The following is a 17,506-nucleotide window of genomic DNA, read 5'->3' as shown; positions in this document are numbered from 1 at the left end:
TCAAGCCCATGTACTCATCGGATATATTAAAACCATATTCTAAAAAAGGTTTGCAAAACATATAACAGCACAAATCCAAAGCTCACATATTTAAAGCGACGTCTTGCTGAATCTAATACTGTTAGTAAAAAGCTTAAACATCCTCAGTAAAACAGAAAAGTCTATCTCTGTCTGTGTGTATGTCTGCAGGCACGTAATGGCTTTGCATGTGTTTTTACTTAGTCCTCGGAGCCAGTTTACTCACTTTATTCAAAGACAGTGGGAGATCAGGTTAAACAAAGTGGCAGAACACAATACCTCAGAAAACATTACAGTTTCTGCTTCGTGCCAGACTAGGTGGTTTTTTTTTTTTTTTTTCAGAGTTGTCAAAATCTAGTTAAAATTAGCTCCAAGTAAGACTCCTCACAATCTCCCTTTATTTCTGCAAAGCCTTAAATGCAATAATCCCCTGGGGATAAATGTGATTAGAGCTCCTAACAGTCTTAATTGTTACTCACCGATGCAGGCATGGACTCTGACTGATAACTGGGTCCGAAGAATAACGCTGTGTTTCCTTCCTCTCCTACAAAGACATAGAGAGATACACCAAGTTAGTATGATGACATGATTTTACCATATGGATAATATTCTACGTAAATTAAAGGTTATGCTTTCAAACTCTTTAAAAACACATGATCAGGTTTCTCCCACACATTCAACATCCTGCAGTTTGGAAACGATGAGGAGATGCTGAGGAGAGAAATAAAGAACGAGAGTCTCAGAGGTCAGCACAGCCCCCCCCCCCCCCCCCGTGTTAATGGAGATGTGCCAAGACCCTATCGCCCTCCTGTCAGCCACGAACAATGTCTGAATGACAGCCTGAAACAAAGGCGACAAAACTGCTGCCTGTTTCCATTCAGACACAAAAGTGAATGTGAGAGCCATATGCGGAGTTTGAGAGGGGGGGGCAGGGGGTCTATTGCCACCCCCCCGATCAAAAGTTTTAATTTAAGTTTCCCCAAATGTTTAATATAACATACATAATAGACACATTAGTTAAGTGCAAAAAACACAGTGACTAAGAAATGATAAAAATGGCGATATAAAATTCAACGGTTTACAAAATAAAACCAAGTAAATAAGTTTTAAAGGACCAGCAGCCGATGACAATTGTCCCTCCTGCTTCCCGTAGCAGCTCAGAACTGTGTTTGTTTACAACATGGCGGACACCGCAGGTGATCTGTAGACCCATAAGTCTGTTGTTTGTAGTGATACACCGAGAAAAAAAGTGGCTAGAACGGAAAATGAGTAAACCCAGCTCTCAGAGCGCACTTGTCTGGATATGAAGCGGTGGATTGAGCGGTTGTTGTAATAATCTACTCGCCCACATAGACAATCAGCGAAGGTGGAGATTTTAAATGCCATAATCTACGTTGTGGGACTTTTAAATCTTTTTAATCCATATGGATCCTTTTATTCTGTCCTACCTGTTGTTTAACTTAGTTATTTACAACTACTGTTGTGTGATATGTCATGTAGAACATAATAAATAATAACACTGCTTAATTTCTCTCATTCTTTAAATTACAGTGGGTTTTTTTTTTCTTTGCTGCCCCCCTGGCAAGAATTTCAAACTCTGCCTATGGTGAGACCCTAATAGTTTGGAGTTCACTGATCTCCTAAAAAACTGTTTTAGAAAAAATTCCCACTTAGAATATTAAAAAATAAAATGTTAATATGCATTGCAAAGTCCTTTTAAATTGAAAGACAAAACATGTAAAACACAAAATATTTCAAACAAAGAGAAACATAATACCAAAAATGATAGGTTTAAAGGAACTCGCATATTTTCACACATAAGCCACCCCAGCCCCACCCAGGACACAGACTGAACCAGCTGAGTGGATATTATTGAGGGCCAGCACAGAGGAAATTTAGGGATGAAAATATCATAGTATATATTGGGAAAGTGTGTTCAAAGAGTCAAGCGGTTCAAACCAATCAATATATTTCTATCACATATATGTACAGTAAACCTCGAGGCTCACTAACTTATAATTGAAAGTGTCTAGAGATACGTTAAATGTAGCCATAACCTCAGGGAATATAGGTATGACTATAGGTATATCCAACAATAATAAATATTTTAGGCCATAAAACTTTAAGCTGTAGAATCTGCCAGTCTTTTAATTAAAGACAGTATGAATGGCCATCTGCACTGTCTTTAAAAGACAACATTCTACATCTAACCACATTCTACCGTCAGCTGGTGAACATAAAGGACCTCTTCATTTGTGCTACTTTTCACCAAAACGCCTCCATGTCTGACCCACAGACACCTTTTGCCACTCCCTAAAGGAAGCTATTGATGTGGTAACTGTGTTCAGTGCAACAACACCCATTAAATCATTCCTACACAGGTAGAAGATTCCCCATGTGGCCTCACTTATGTTGGAAAAGCACAAAGAGAGGGAAAGACAGAGACTATCCTGTGTCTGTGCATTTTAATGTTGCACACAATGACATCACATCACTGCGCTTCCATGGGATTGAACAAGATACCCTCCTTTTCACGGGGGTAACCTTGATAAACCTTTGCAACAGCAGGAGGCTTATTGGATCCACACCCTTCAAACACTGGCTCCAAAAGGGCTCAACCTTAATATTTTCTTATAAAATGCTGTTTTAGTGGACATTTTTGTTGCTCTGTATTTCCCTGGCTAGAGTATCTAGCTCCCTAGACCTCCCTTATCCATCTCTATAGTCTAATGAGTTATATATGTAGAGTTACAAAAAAAAAAAACATAGACAAAGTAAATCCATCAGTATACTTAAAGCTGGAGGACTTATTAGGATTTATTTTCTTTAATTAAAAATTAATTAATTAATTACAAATTAAAAAAAATTTTTTTATGAGCATCATATAATATATTGTAAAAAAAATTTCTGAAAAAAATGATACGTCTGCGTGCTGTCTGTGCCTTATAATTAAGTATTTGAGTTAATAAAACCCCGTAAGACAAAATCTTGGCCTTCACCCCCTCCAGCTCCAATCACAGGATTTAGTGAAAGGAGGGGTGAGCAGAGCCCACGAAGGAGCCTCCTCATTGGCTGTCACGATATTTAGTGAAGCGTGTACACGGTGCAAACTTGTTTTCAGTCTTGGACTAACTTTGGACGCGCAAGTGTCTGTTTTCCTTCTAGACAGGTGATCTAATGTTCCATTTTCCTACATTTTGTGTGCATCCTTTTGAGTGGCGACGTGTTTTACCGGTAGTGCACGTTCAGCTCTCGTGCACAATTTTGTGCACTTCCGTGAGAGGAGGAGACTGGGAGGGATTATCAGAGTGGGGGACGGGATTTATGGTTCAAATTCAGCCATGCCCCTCTGTCATGGTTCAAGAATCAGGTAGTGCAGCTTTAATAATTTTGCTGCTACTGCATACTCTGTCTAGGGCTGGGCGATTTTAAATCAGATCAGATTATATTTTTGATTTTTTTTTTTTTAAATACAGTTAAAAATGACTGAAGATCAGATATATGGTCAAAAGTGCAACTTTATTACTGTGATTGTCCTCAAGAGTTAAAATGCATAGAACAATCCCAAAATAAAAAGTAAATGAGGCTCTGTCATTCAACAACTTCAAGCTTTAACCCAGGTTTAAGCAAAAGTGCAACAGCAACTTCACAGTAGCTTAAATTTTCTGATTAGGCAATCAGATAACTTCACATTCTATAACATATAACATTACAATTAAAAAAAGAATAAACTCTTCCCTTAGCATCTCAGCATAGTGCGAATAATAAATGATTGCCTGTGGCACACATATAGCCTACTCAAAGGGTAAACATATATAAACAAAGAGGGGGCTGGCTCACATCGCGCTATGGTAACCCACAAGGACGGAATGCGAAAAAGTCTGAAAAAACTGTGGTGGAAAAAATGTATTAAAATTAAAAATTAAAAAAAAATACTTCAATTTGCAAAATAAAAATCGTTTTTATCTAGTAATTTGATAAATGAAAATTAAATAGATTTTTTTTGCCCAGCCGCTATGTGCTGCTATGTGGACCTCAGCATAAAGTCTTAGGTTTTTTGAGGTCACCCCATTATCCCCTTACTTATACAGACTGTGTCTTCATCATCTAATGGATATGAGACCTACACAAGAGCACAGCAGGTATAGAGGTGCAAAACACAACAACATCATGCCCTGCTAATTCCACAGAATTACAAATGGGCTTTTATGTAGTGTGCAGTGATATCTGATTGTTGCAGTACAGCTCCGACTGTCAGAAAAAGAGAAACCCTATAGCAGGTGACTGCATAGTGCTGCTTAAAAGCAGTGAGACAGGACATCCATCCTGCTCACAGCAGTCGAGGGCAGTCTGCACGCGAGCGGATTACATGGCAGAGGAAGTCTGTTCACTGTTTATCAAATATAATATCTAGCAACAGACAGTGGTGACACTGGAGCAACATCTGTCAACGTGCACCCTCACTGTCGAAGTGAGACGGCCAACAGAAACCTAATCCTCTGTGATGCCGTTGAAGCAAATGGGTAACTAGAGACATTTTGTCAGGACTGTCTGCGTTCTCTCTGCTTCGCTGCAACAGAATCCCCACGCTTAACCAAGACCTGAGGCTACGCAGGCGAACATGCTCATTATCAAATTAAACAAATGTGCACAGAATATAGCCAAGGTTTTTTCACCTGGCCCCCTCCCAAATACTTCAACAAGAACTAGAGATGTTAGATATCAGCTCGGTGCAGATATCCAATATTGTTCAACACTTCAGTTCCTAATTTTAGGTCACATTATAAATCTCTCCATGGAATTAACACGTTAAACAATAAACGTTAAACGTATAAAACAATAGCAGTGCAAGATAAGAAAACTAATTCAATTTCAGTTATGGAAAAAGTGACATTTATTTTTTACATTTTGTCTCAAGCAGCAGCACATATTGTCTTTCAATATTGGTTGGGGAAAAAAATATGTTTTATTAAAGTATTCCTGTGGTTTAGTTTGGTGGTTTTTGCAAAAAAAAAAAGCATTTTTGTCAAGAAAATATTGTACTGCATGTAGTGTCAACCAATAAGACACCAAATGCAGGCATATATTCATATATACAGTATATATATATATATATATATATGTATATATATATATATATATATATATATATATATATATATACAAATGTATCTCTCATCACTGGTGAAATAACTGTGGTTCATAACTGACAAATCTTTGTAAAGACAACCCCACCCCCACCAGAGTTTTCATCCAGAGCAGATCTGGACTGCACATTTCATCGCATTTTTTTTTTTTTCAGTGGGGGTGCCCATGCATATTCATGACCTACTGTATGTTATTATTGGGATAGAAATTTATTTCAAGCTTTTTAAGTGTGAATGATCATGGTACCATGATCAAGATCACTGATCCAGATAACAGCCAACATCTGGCAAAGAGGAGTAGTGGCGCTTGGCGGAGGTTTGCGCGTTCTCTGAGTGCTTTTGTTGGTATATTCTTCTTGAAGGGCCATAAACAAGCCTTCACACACAATAATAAATTAAGAGTTTTAAATGTTAAACCATGTAGTGGTACAAAGGCTGTACCCATCTTCTGTACCAATTTCATTGTAGGCCTATCCCAGTTCACAATGTAGGGTACACCCTGGATAGGACACCGGGACAACACAGACAGATGTTTTTTCATACACTTCGGACAAGCAATTTGGAACAGCCGAACAAAGGTGTTTTTTGTCTTAAAGGTCCCATATCATGCTATTTTTCACCCATCTCTATTAGCTCTAAGGACCCCAACAACATAGTATTTTTGGTTTATTTTCCCAAACTCACCTGTTTTCCAGAGTTTTAGCCTCTGAAAAGTCACTTTCTGAGCAGCTCTAAAAACGGGCTGTTTTGTGGCCTACTTATGCAGCGAGGGAGATCAGCAAACAGCAATTTTCTTTTTGCTATCCACACACTGTTGTTATTGTTTTCAGCCAAAAAAACTGCACATTACAGTAAAACACATTGCTATTCAAGACACTATTGTGATTGTGAGTCCATCTCAGCGCTTCAGGCTGTGTTCATCACAACAGCAGCAGCAGCAGAGAGTAATTCAGCTGCTTCACTCACCGGAGCTGTTAAGTAACTTTCTTCTCCTCCTCAACTCTATTAACTACAAGAATAGTGCATTTAAGGTGATAATCATTTGTTTTGTCCAACCACTGCGTACTATTGTCAGATCAAGTCAAATGTGATACGAGGCGACATAACGGATACTAAAAATGGAATGGCTCAGTAGCAGGCACTTCCTGGAGGGGGCGATTGACGTCTCGCTTTTCAGAAGAGGGCAGATCAGCAGCTCAGAGAGCAGCATTAGTGAGGATAATTCTTTGGGTGTGTTTTTGATAAAGAATTAACATTGTAACAAGGTTAAAAGCTCAAAAAAATGATTTATTCCATGACTTTTCAAGACTGGAAAATCGGTTTTTCAAATTCCATAACTTTTCCAGGAAATTCATGACCGTGGGGACCCTGTTAAGAGTACCCAAGAACAGCCATGCAAGTATAGGGAGAACATGCAAACTTCAGTGCTACGCTGACTCTTGGAATTATTCTCTGTTTCGTCCCCCCTAGCTAGATGGTACAGCCATTTCATTAGGCACTGTTTTAATGTTAACCAGAGCAGCAGAAGCAGCAGCTGCCATTAGACCTGTAGATGTCTGCCAGTTTTCATCTTTGTGAGCATTACTGGTCCTGTGAGTAAAACAACACAAAATGTGCACCCACAGAAACTGAACACACATCCTTGGAATACAGCAAAGCCAGCACTTCCCCACTAAGACCAATAAATGCCAGACAAAATGGCAGCGTGGAGTTCTGCTGACGAAGCTCTCAGAAGGCTTCTGCATCGTTGCCAGGGACCTACGGGTTCTGGGGACTCCTGGTGGGGTAACAAAACTGAATTGAGCCCTGGATTATATAGATCACTTCTCTCTTAAAGTAGACACACGAGAAGTAATGAATGGATTAAAAATCTGTCACTGTAAAGAATCTGGGGTTTGTATTCTGTGGAGTTTGACTTTGTTCGTTTCTCTGGTTCATTTTAAATGCACTTTACCCTTTTTATGAGAAAATTGTGTGTGCTGTGAAAAGTGTCTCAGATATAATGTCTAAGTGGGGCAGAAAGATTAAAAAAAAAAAAAAGAAAGCAGAGTTGTCCAGAGAGCGATGAAACGATATAACAAGAAACTCCAAATACCTGAGGCCTGCAGAGAAGGAAAAGTTAGGTTTATTATGTTTGACTTTTAAATGGTTGTCAAACACATCAAAAACAGTTGATAAAAATAAAAAAAAAAATATTTTCAGCACAGACATGTTGGCTTTCAAACATGATTTAGCCAGACCTGTGCTGTGCAAATGCTACTTTAAAAAAAAACTCAATATTTCACATGCTGAATCAATTAGGCAGTCAATGGGAATGCCTCTGCTGAATCTAAAACAATTATCCATAATTAATCTGCCAATCAGTGTTACATGTCAGAACTAAATGTTCAGCTTTACACAAAAATTCAAACTACAACACCATGACTAAAGACCTCACACTTTATTGCATGTAATTTACACGTCAGATGCCTCCACGAGTCAGGCTTAACAATGTCACTTATGCTACAGCTAAGCTTTAGGCTGCAAATGAAGAAATGAGTGTATAATACCTAAAAAGGGAGCATCAATGTCTCAGCTGATGTCCTACATGGTCAGTGTATGAAGTCGAGTAGTATCAGCGCCTCGACAGGGGATTTACGAGCATCAATCTCCAAAAGCAGAGCTTCATAACATGGTGTGGAAGTGATTATGGCCGTTAAGCTTCCGTGACATGGATATCTCTAGGCTCTGCAGCCCTCTGTCAGAGGATCATACTTTAATCTGATTGTAAAGACACTAGGTATGACACAGGCACCTCAGGAATGTAACCTGTCGTTAGGATCGATTACAGATGGATGTAATGGCCAATGACTGGATGAGTCTTGGGGATTTTAGCTCAAGATGAATCATCAATTCTTAAATTTTCCTGAAGTAGCTGAACAAATAATTAGGGATGTGCCGATACAACTTTTTCAGTTCCGATATGATACTGATATTGCAGCCTTGCGCATCGGCCGATACCGATATTGATCCGATACAATATCAGCACAAACCATACATACTTTTAATACTTATTTTGTAGTGTGGAATGTCAGAAAAGGCTTGATTAAGTGATGTTACTCATACAGAGAACAATAGTCAGCAACAGCAGGCTACTTTGTTGGAGTGTGAACCACAGTCACCTATTCATAGAAGTGCTAGAGCGGAAAACTTTATCGGAGAGCTTATATCGGTGATTTTGGATGCAGTGCGATAAAATCTGATATCCGTTTTCTGGCTGATATTGGACCAATATCCGATATCAATATCGGATCGGGACACCTCTACAAATAATGATGACATAATTTCCCATAATTGGAAATAAATATATTCAGGTCAACTTTATAAAAAAAGCATGAAATACAACTGAGAAACACACATACATCTTCTTTTTTTTTTTTTTTTTTTTACTGTAACTGTGATAAGAGAAGAGTTGATGCAATAATATAATGCAACAAGTAAAGGTGAAATGGTATGAGCTCAGCGATCATCAAATCAAGCACACGGAGGAGTGGGGGACTATATTATGATGCATATCAAGGCCATAAAAAGCTACCCCAATTCTGCAAAATAATTGGCTAACCTCCTTCACCCCCAGGCTGCTCAGACAACACTTTGTGGGTTTAATGACATACATCCATACCCTCTTGTGCCAGCTGGCACCACAAAAGCCAAGGCAGCGTTGGACCACTTTAACCTCACAGCTCTCAATAGCTGCTCATAAGCTCCAAACAATTTCATCAGGAACTGAGACAGGACAGCACTGCAATAGTCCAACAGAAACACCACACTTATGAAGTCAAACAAATCCATAAATATCTGTGGTGCTGTTGACCTCTCATGAAACGCTTGAGCCAACTTTTGTCTTTGATCATCTGAAGGTGATGGTGCATGAAAAACACACCAACATACAATGTGTCGAAAACATATGGAGTCCATAAAGTAAAAATCCACAAAACAAACATAAAACCAATGCAACCATAGTCTTTTTTTTCCATATCTAGAACCAGGATTACAAGTATTACACACAAGTACATGGTAAAAGGATACAGCACAGCAAAAACACATGAAAGCTGTGCTGAACAACATTAAAAGAGGATTACTCAAATATACATCTACAACACAAGTGATTTGGAACTCATCACAGCTGTCAATGTACATTTAAAGTAGGGATGCACCGAAAAATATATTCTTTGCCAAAACCAAAAACCGCAAATGAAAAAAACAAAGGCCGAAAACCAAAACACCGAAATAAATTATTATGCAAATTATTAATTTCCGTTGCATTTATGGATTGGAATGTGTACTAACCTCACTAAAATTCAATTGTATACATTAATATTAATGCTTCAAAAAATAAATCAATTAAAAATATGAAAATATTTATTTAGCACTGACATTCCAACAATGCACAATCCATCCATCTTTCCACTTTCAGACCCGCTTTGTCCTATTTCAGGGTCGCGGGGACAAAATAAAAAAAAAATGTTTAACTTCACCCCACTTATACATGAAATAATATTGCACAGGCGTATAATGTAACTGGGCTTCTGAAAGAGAATAACATTTCTCTCATTAAAACACAAAGTGCGTCGAAGTTCTTGATGAAGATCATCTTCTTGGAGAAGCACAAAGAGCGATTGATTGCGACGTGAATCATTTCTTGTGCGCCCTGGTTTAATCCCATCCAAGTAATGATCTTTATACTGCAGACCAAGTACAGCCGTGATGAAGGTCAGAGGATCTCTGTGAAATGTGCGCTGACAGGCTCGGAAACCGGATTAATGCTGCCGTGTAGTCCGTGTTGACGGAGGGCGAAACGTAACTGCAGTGTCGGCGTGACACAAAAACACAAAACACACTTAGTGCCTCGTCTCAAACCCTGCTCAGAAAGCATTTTAGTGCTCAGATGTATTGAAATACAGCCGCTCCAGTTGGCCCGTTTCTAGACAAGAATGCATGCTGACTGCAGTGTTTGCTTGCCTCATCACAACATCCTGTTTCGGTCGGCTTGTTTTGGTTAGAAAAGTGTTTTGGCCTAAAACCAAAAATGCACTTTAGGGCCTTTTTCGGCCGGAATCTCCGTGCATCACTTAAATTAAAGTTCAGATAATTTCAGAGGTACTTATAGATAAGTCATTAGGCAGCAAATTATGAATTTTGTATATACCATTTTGATACAAAAGGTAATGAAAGAACAAGCATCTGAAAGAAAGGCGGTTTAAAAGGGTGCGACTGAAAGGAAATTCAAAATGCATTCAGTATTTTTGTGCATTTTGAGCAAAGAACAAGTAAAAACATTTTATTTTTTATATATTCATTAATTCAACTTTTTGTTTTAGGTTTTCGGACCATAACTAATCTAAAAAGAAAGAAACGGCATGATTATATTTCTAATTCCTGCAATATTATCATAATTAGGTAATTTAACGTAACAGTATAATATTTCCCCAATGACCACCAGTTTAAATCAGTCCCCCTTAACTTGGTTAATTTTATTTCCCCCTCTCTAGGCAAACACTAATCATATTGTTCTGGTTCTATCTGACAGTTAAAGCGTAGAGTTATTTGCGGTGCTTAGAAAAGCCAGACTGTGCAATCAAAACGTTTAACTACCTTTCTCCTCAATCATTCATTTTTACTTCAGCTGGTTGAGAGAAAACATGACCACAGCGATGGGAACAATAAATTTCTGGACAATCAAAACCTGGCAAAAAACACACATTAAGGCATCCACCTGCTGGGTGATGCACAGACCTCCAGAGGTTTTGGCCTGAGCTGCTCTGGCATGAGTCCCAGTCACCGCTTCTTAAGAGTCAGGAATGTTTTCTATTACCAATAGTTTATGCCTTTACTCACTTTGTTTCAATACTTGACTTCAGTATGGTGAAGATCATTTTTTCTCATTTTATTGTCCTGTGTACAAGTAACTTTGAGGAGCTTATAGAGTTTGATGATTCTAAATGCAAATGTCATTTGCAGAGACACAGTCAATTATGATCTTACCCTCCTTCTTCCTGAAATCCCTCCAGCTCATCCTTCTGCTCTGCCAGGGTAGACTCCAGATCCAAGTAGCTTCCATTATGGGACAGCTGAAGGGCACAGTTGTCAACCTAAACAGAGAGCGCACAGTTACAATACTGTACACTAATACGTGTACTTAGTTAATAGCATGTGTCCTACTTTGTATATGATCAAAAACAACAATCAGAAACAAAAACTCAAAAATATTGTTTGTCCTCATTTAACTGTAGTTGAAACTGTATATGAACCAAAAAAATAATAACAACAGAAATCAAACTTTTTAAAATATTATAGAAGAAAGACTTCAGAGCCACACATGCTCAAAAAAGTAAAAAAAAAAAAAAAAAAAAAGGTAATGGGAAGTTCAGCAAATGAATCACTCTTGCACACTTAAAAACAATGTAATGTCGTATACAAATGACAATGTATCCCTACAGTGAAATTTTAAAATATAGAACAAAAAAAAAAATAATAATCTGTAATCACACAAGAAAACGTCTTATTCAGAATTATCACTCGATTTATGTAATTAATTCCAGTGATAAACAATCTCTTTATTTTGAAAAAAGAAATCTACCAAACATTTGCTGATTGAACATCCGAAGAACTTTGCTGGACAGAACATAACGCGCGCCACCTTGTTGTATAATTGGTGATTCTAAATTTTTTGTATCATGGTACATGAAGTCTTTGGTCTCTATTACATATACCAGTAATACAACATATCAATCACCCTAAAATTCTGAAAAACAACTCGCTACAACAATAATGAGAAGCGTGAGGTTGAGAGGATGCACTTTTTTCTTAAGAATTTGATATGTTGATAGCGCTTCGAGATGACTGAATGTTGTAATTTGTGCTATGTAAATAAAGTTGAATTGAATTGAACTCTGCAATGTTTTGATGAATTTGAGAGCCTTGAGTTTTCTCCACACAAAGTCATTTTCGGTATTTTGTTTTCATGTTTTTTTAAAGTTAAAAATCCACTTTCACACAACAACGTAGTAGCAAAGGGCATCAAGCACAATTGGCTAGCACAAAGCAATGAATCTCTCAGTATCTTTTTTTACTTTTTGAATGGGATTGTTTTTCTGTCAGTGTCACTTATAGAGGCTAAAGTCTAATTTGTGGCAATGCATGGAGGCTCCTGACAGCTGGTCTATTTATATCCTGGTTCATGAAGACAGTCATAATAATGCACCACTTCCCTGTAACTTCTGACCTCCATTCACTGGAAGGAGCTCCATTAGCTACATACATGGAAAAACATGCACAGGGAACGGCAGCTAGCAGCTAGCTGCTAGCAGCATGGTAAACATGGGACGTTTTTACTTCATTGAGGTTTTGGGTTTCAAATGACAAATATTGATTTAAAATATCTCTGAGCTGAATTTGAGATGTAAGCAGTCATTATAACTGTCCAACAGTTGACAGAAAAATTCAACAAAATGATCTCAAAGCAAAACATGCTTTCCACCAATTTAACCCATTTTCATAGTCATTATGTCATCAATCTTGATTAGTCGTTAATCTGTATTGCAGGCCCTTAAATGGCCCTTAACCTGGAAACGGTGTTGCCAGATTACCAGAAGAAGAGGCTTTTTTTTTCCATCCAATGCCCAACACTTGAACCTACAGTGACCTTGCAATGGCAAGGTCCAGAAAAATAAGCACAAGGGCTTTGCTCACAGACTGAGGTCTGGCCTCTCCCTTTAACAACCACACTGTGGTCCTCTACCCATGGATCCAGTGAAAGCAAAGAGAGCTAAAAAAAATAAACCATGTAATTTTCATTTTATAGCCGCTATCACACTTATATATACACTTATAAAGATCTGACATATTATATACTTAACCTGAACATGTAAAACTGTGATTTAATGAATCACCTTGCAATGCAGTTTAACGCATGATATCAACTCACTCAGTCTCACCTATTTTTAAACCTGCAATAAATCAGCAAATGCTGAAACACAAAGTTAAAGTTTTCCTCCACCTAAAATAATAATTGTGTTTAATATAATTGGGAATGTCATTTGAATTCCTTTGATAACACAAACTGATTTCAAAATTAATAAAAAATACATGAAGCGTGAAGGAAAATCCACTACAGCGGTCTTACATTTCTATCAACTATGCAAAGGATGAATCAGTCCAGAATTTAAAAAAGGAGAGTTCAGCTGAGCAAACCCTTCCAATTATAGAAACCAGGAAAACCTCAGCACTGCATAACAATGTGTAAAGGAATTTGAGTCAATCTGAGTCGATCTGATGGGCATGAAAAAGGAACATGTATTTTAGAGTAATCACCATAACTTCTCATTATGGGAGAAAGGACTTCACGAAAAACAACTGTACGAAAAGTTGAAATGAGGAAAGTGAAAGTTGATTCTCTGAGAACTCTCTTGAAGTCACATATTGAAAAATGAACCAAGGCCTAAAGGCGACAAAACAAAAACAGACAGAAATGTATGAAGAAGGTTGCGTTGCTGTGTGTTTACAAAATGCTTTATCTTAACAGTGCACAATGCACTAATAGCCATGACAAAATAAAAAAGCTGAGTCATGTTTTACAACACAGTGTAAACTGACATATTAGCATGTCCATTAATAGCTTATCATGCTACACAGCAGGGGTGGTCTGGGACAAAGTTTCTGCCCTGGCATTTTCTGTTCAGACCAGCCCCCAACAACATTATTGGAGGACACCATGTAGAAGCCATTATTAAGTCAGTGATGTTCATCATGTAGCTCTTTATATCTTAATTTTAATCATCCAGAAAACCTTAAAAGGGAGAAACATTTTATCCCTGTTTTACTTATTTCCATTTTGTAACTTCCTTTGAGCCATTTTTGCCCCTTTTATAAACATTCTGACACTTTTTTCAGACTTTAGCTACCTAGCCAATAAATATCCCTTTTTTCCTACAATTTGTCGATTTTTGCAAGTTCTTATTAACACTTTTATCCAATTTTGGATCTTTATTTATTTTTTTGCCACTTTTCATTCAAATATGCTAATTTTTGCCCAATAAATACCACTTGTGTCCATTTTACAACATTTTGGCCCTTTTTCACTAGAGTTTGCCGCATTTTACCCATTAAAACAACCCTTTTCCATTACATACCACCAGGTTCCTCTTTATTTGCCCATTTTTTGTCCACTCTTGACTGCTTTTGGCCCATTTTAGTCACTATTCACTCTTTTCTTGCCACGTTTTTGCCACTTTTGGACCATTTTTGGCCACCTGTTACCATGTCTGCCTCCACTCACTCGTCAAAAAAAAAAAAAATGTAGCAGGCTGGACTGGCCCACCAGTACGATGCCTGGTATGCCAGATGGCCAGTACACCCCTGTACACAACTATAATGATATGTTTATGAATATATTATTTTCTACTTCTATGAGACATTTTTTAACAGATATTTTTGCTTTACTACCATAATTGTTCTCTCTTCTGTAGATATGGGATGCACAACTTCCAGTAAGCTAATGTTATTATTTTCAAGCTAGAGATATTTTGTTTTTCGCATGCTATTCAACCAACTGTTTACTGTTGTAATTGTTCATAATGCTAACTAGAATTTTTTGCTAAAGTGTCATGGGGGTTTGATGAAAGGTGGATACAACCATTCGAGAAGTCAGGCATCCGGGTAAATTGTGACATTTCTGAAACGCCAGTCACCATATTTGTTTGGGGGTAAAACAACGTTAACTATACATATATATATATATATATATCATCCCAAAAGAAAACGCTGGCTTTCCTTCATAGGATGGTCAAAAATGCTGGAGTGTGGTAGGGTGAAAATGGGTAAAAACTGGTCTCCAAAAATGTCCCATTTCTACGTGCGCTCTCTACATTTTATAACCGATAATGGAACAGTTAAAATCTGAAATGAACATTTAGGATTTCAGGGCTTTGTGTGGCTTTATTTTTAATTCTAGATGAGTATATGTTGTATTTATACCCGCTGTAGCTCCATCATAAAGTACTCTGTGCTTAATGGCACGTGAGGATTTTTACCGTGTGGGTTCATTTATTATGTAACTGTAAAGATCAGGGTAGGTGAAATTGGGCCAATGTTTTGGATTGTTCATCCAAGACTTTGTATGGAGCGCTGAAAACTTAGCTTTATATCGTCCCCTGGCCTCCTCGGGTAGTGTTTCTTGATAGTTGTATGCCATACCGGGATATAAATCACTCCTGTATTGAAATAAAGACATTTTTGTCATTGGACAAACAGGAGGCGGACAAGTTGTTTTCCTCCATTTCAAAATGGCGCCTGTTTATTTACTACCGCTAAGTCCGAATCATTCCCAAAGTTGTTTTAGACTTTTTTTTAAAAGCTCCACATTTGTTTAAATATTATTTCAGGTTTCTTTTCATTACCCAAAGTCTTAATTTGGGCTTAGTGTAAAACTAACTACAACACACACAAGCACAAGCACACACACAGTAAACAGAAACCAAACATGCATGACCACGTCTCTCCTCCTGAGACTCCAGACTGCAACTGACAGCAGCAACTCAGAAACAGCATGTGCTAGCTGTTTGGATTCCCTGGGTAGCATGTGTTAGCAGTGTGCTATTTATATCAGATTGACCTGCACCTCAGTGACGAACACGTTTGAAAGTCAACAGGTTTTCTGGTAGAGGCTTGTTGTTTTGTTGGTTCAATGAGAATATTTTTGGTGTGTGTGTCACTGAGAAGATTTTATACAGTTGTGTACACAGAGACTAATCAATCACCAACAGCTTGTGTTTAATTAAAGCACAGATTGTGCTAGAGTCACTTTGGACCACTGAAAACCATATGACTAACCAGGTACCGCAGACCTAAACCACTTATACTCTTCTGTCTTGTTTGAGGTTGAGCTGGCCAACTCTTAAACTAAAACCAGTTGGCCATGCAAAGCTCTGCTGCTCTTTGTGTTTTTAATTCTGCACACTTCCCTTGCTTCTAAAGAAGAAGAAGAAAAAAAACCCCTTTCCCATCCCATCCTGCTGTTCTGGCCAAAGGGGACTGCAGAATGAGATCCAGGCTTCAGGTGATCCACAGCATCCTGATACTTAACATCTGAACTCAAATGAACCAAATGTTATGACTCTTTGTTGGAGCTACTGACCAGATGGAAATAAATGATAAACAAGAACAACTCATTATGGATTATATATATTTCCGTCTTTGATTGAACTATGAGGTCAAGTGATGGGAGTTATTCGAAGGCACGTCACTTTTTTTTTTAGAGAACCAGGAGGAACCGTGGCATTTCCCAAGAAATCCTGCTTTGTTACACAATGGAAGGAAAGAAGGGTTATTAATTACATCCAGATACAATGAGCAGTTTTCAGTGGGTCATTAATTTGAGAATCATCATGAAGCCAAATAAATATAGTGTATATTAACAGGTCCAAACATTTAGGAAAAACTGGTGTGAATAAAATTAAATGCACTGATATTGATGAAGAAATTAGAGACGTACAGATTTTGATAGTCATAATAAAGCCTGGCTCAGTCGAGCGCAATTTGTTGGATGTTTACAGTTGATCCATTATGCTTCTAGGTCACTTATCCATCACAAGCCTACACTGAAGGAGAACATGTAAACTCCACAGACAAGGCACCATAGGGCTTGGACAGACACTGACCTGATACCATTGCTACCCTATTATCCAGCAAGCACCTGTTTTTAAGAATATGCCTGCAAATTGTCATCAAAGTTTTTCATTAATCTAAGCAGAAATTGTAATCTCTTACATCCTGGTAACTGCCAAACTCAGGATTTCAATCAATAAACAAAAATGTACCAATTAATATTAATCAGGAGAACATAGAGTCTGACAAATGTGAACAGCAAAAGTATTTGAATCCTTTTTTATGTAACAATGCCACATTTAAAATGTGTTTAAAAAAACAAAAACAAAAAAACCTTTTTGATTGATGACTGCTTTTTCATCTGTCCACCAACTCTGTGTGGTGGTAACCACATCAACAACAAACCCTCTGTAGTTAATCATTGATTTGACTCTAGGTGTTAACTTTTAACCAGAGTCACAGAAACATGAATTAAAAAAACAAATAGCAGGTATCCTGCCTACCTTGTGTGGAGCTTTCAGCAGTCTGTGGACTCCAGCAATCTGATTGATGAGGGAAATATCCTCCCTGAAAGTGTACACAGGTGGCCTGGTGGGCTCAGGGAAATTAGTGCTGTTAAAAGGATCAGTATCATCTAAAAACTGCACCCTGCATATGAACGTAGCCATGGTGTATCCATGCAGGGCGATGGTTAGAAC

At 37.9% G+C, this 17,506-nt stretch overlaps 1 protein-coding gene across 4 annotated transcripts in view; it reads right to left on the bottom strand.

Annotated features, from left to right (window-relative positions):
- Window positions 1–17,506, bottom strand: part of fhod3b (formin homology 2 domain containing 3b) — a 104,213-nt gene extending 86,707 nt beyond the window's left edge. For all 4 annotated transcript variants that reach the window (XM_028470821.1, XM_028470822.1, XM_028470823.1 and 1 more), the window contains exons 1-3: window positions 17,312–17,506; window positions 11,190–11,296; window positions 498–562 (exon numbers count right to left, since the gene is read on the bottom strand). In XM_028470821.1, the coding sequence (XP_028326622.1) occupies window positions 498–562; window positions 11,190–11,296; window positions 17,312–17,476 (337 nt within the window). In that variant the 5' untranslated portion in view covers window positions 17,477–17,506. The remainder of the gene's footprint in view (window positions 1–497; window positions 563–11,189; window positions 11,297–17,311) is intronic.

Source organism: Gouania willdenowi, chromosome 16 (assembly GCF_900634775.1).
Source record: "Gouania willdenowi chromosome 16, fGouWil2.1, whole genome shotgun sequence".
Classification (NCBI taxonomy): domain Eukaryota; kingdom Metazoa; phylum Chordata; class Actinopteri; order Blenniiformes; family Gobiesocidae; genus Gouania; species Gouania willdenowi.
Note: the sequence above shows the minus strand (reverse complement) of the source record. Positions and strands in the feature narration are given on the sequence as shown.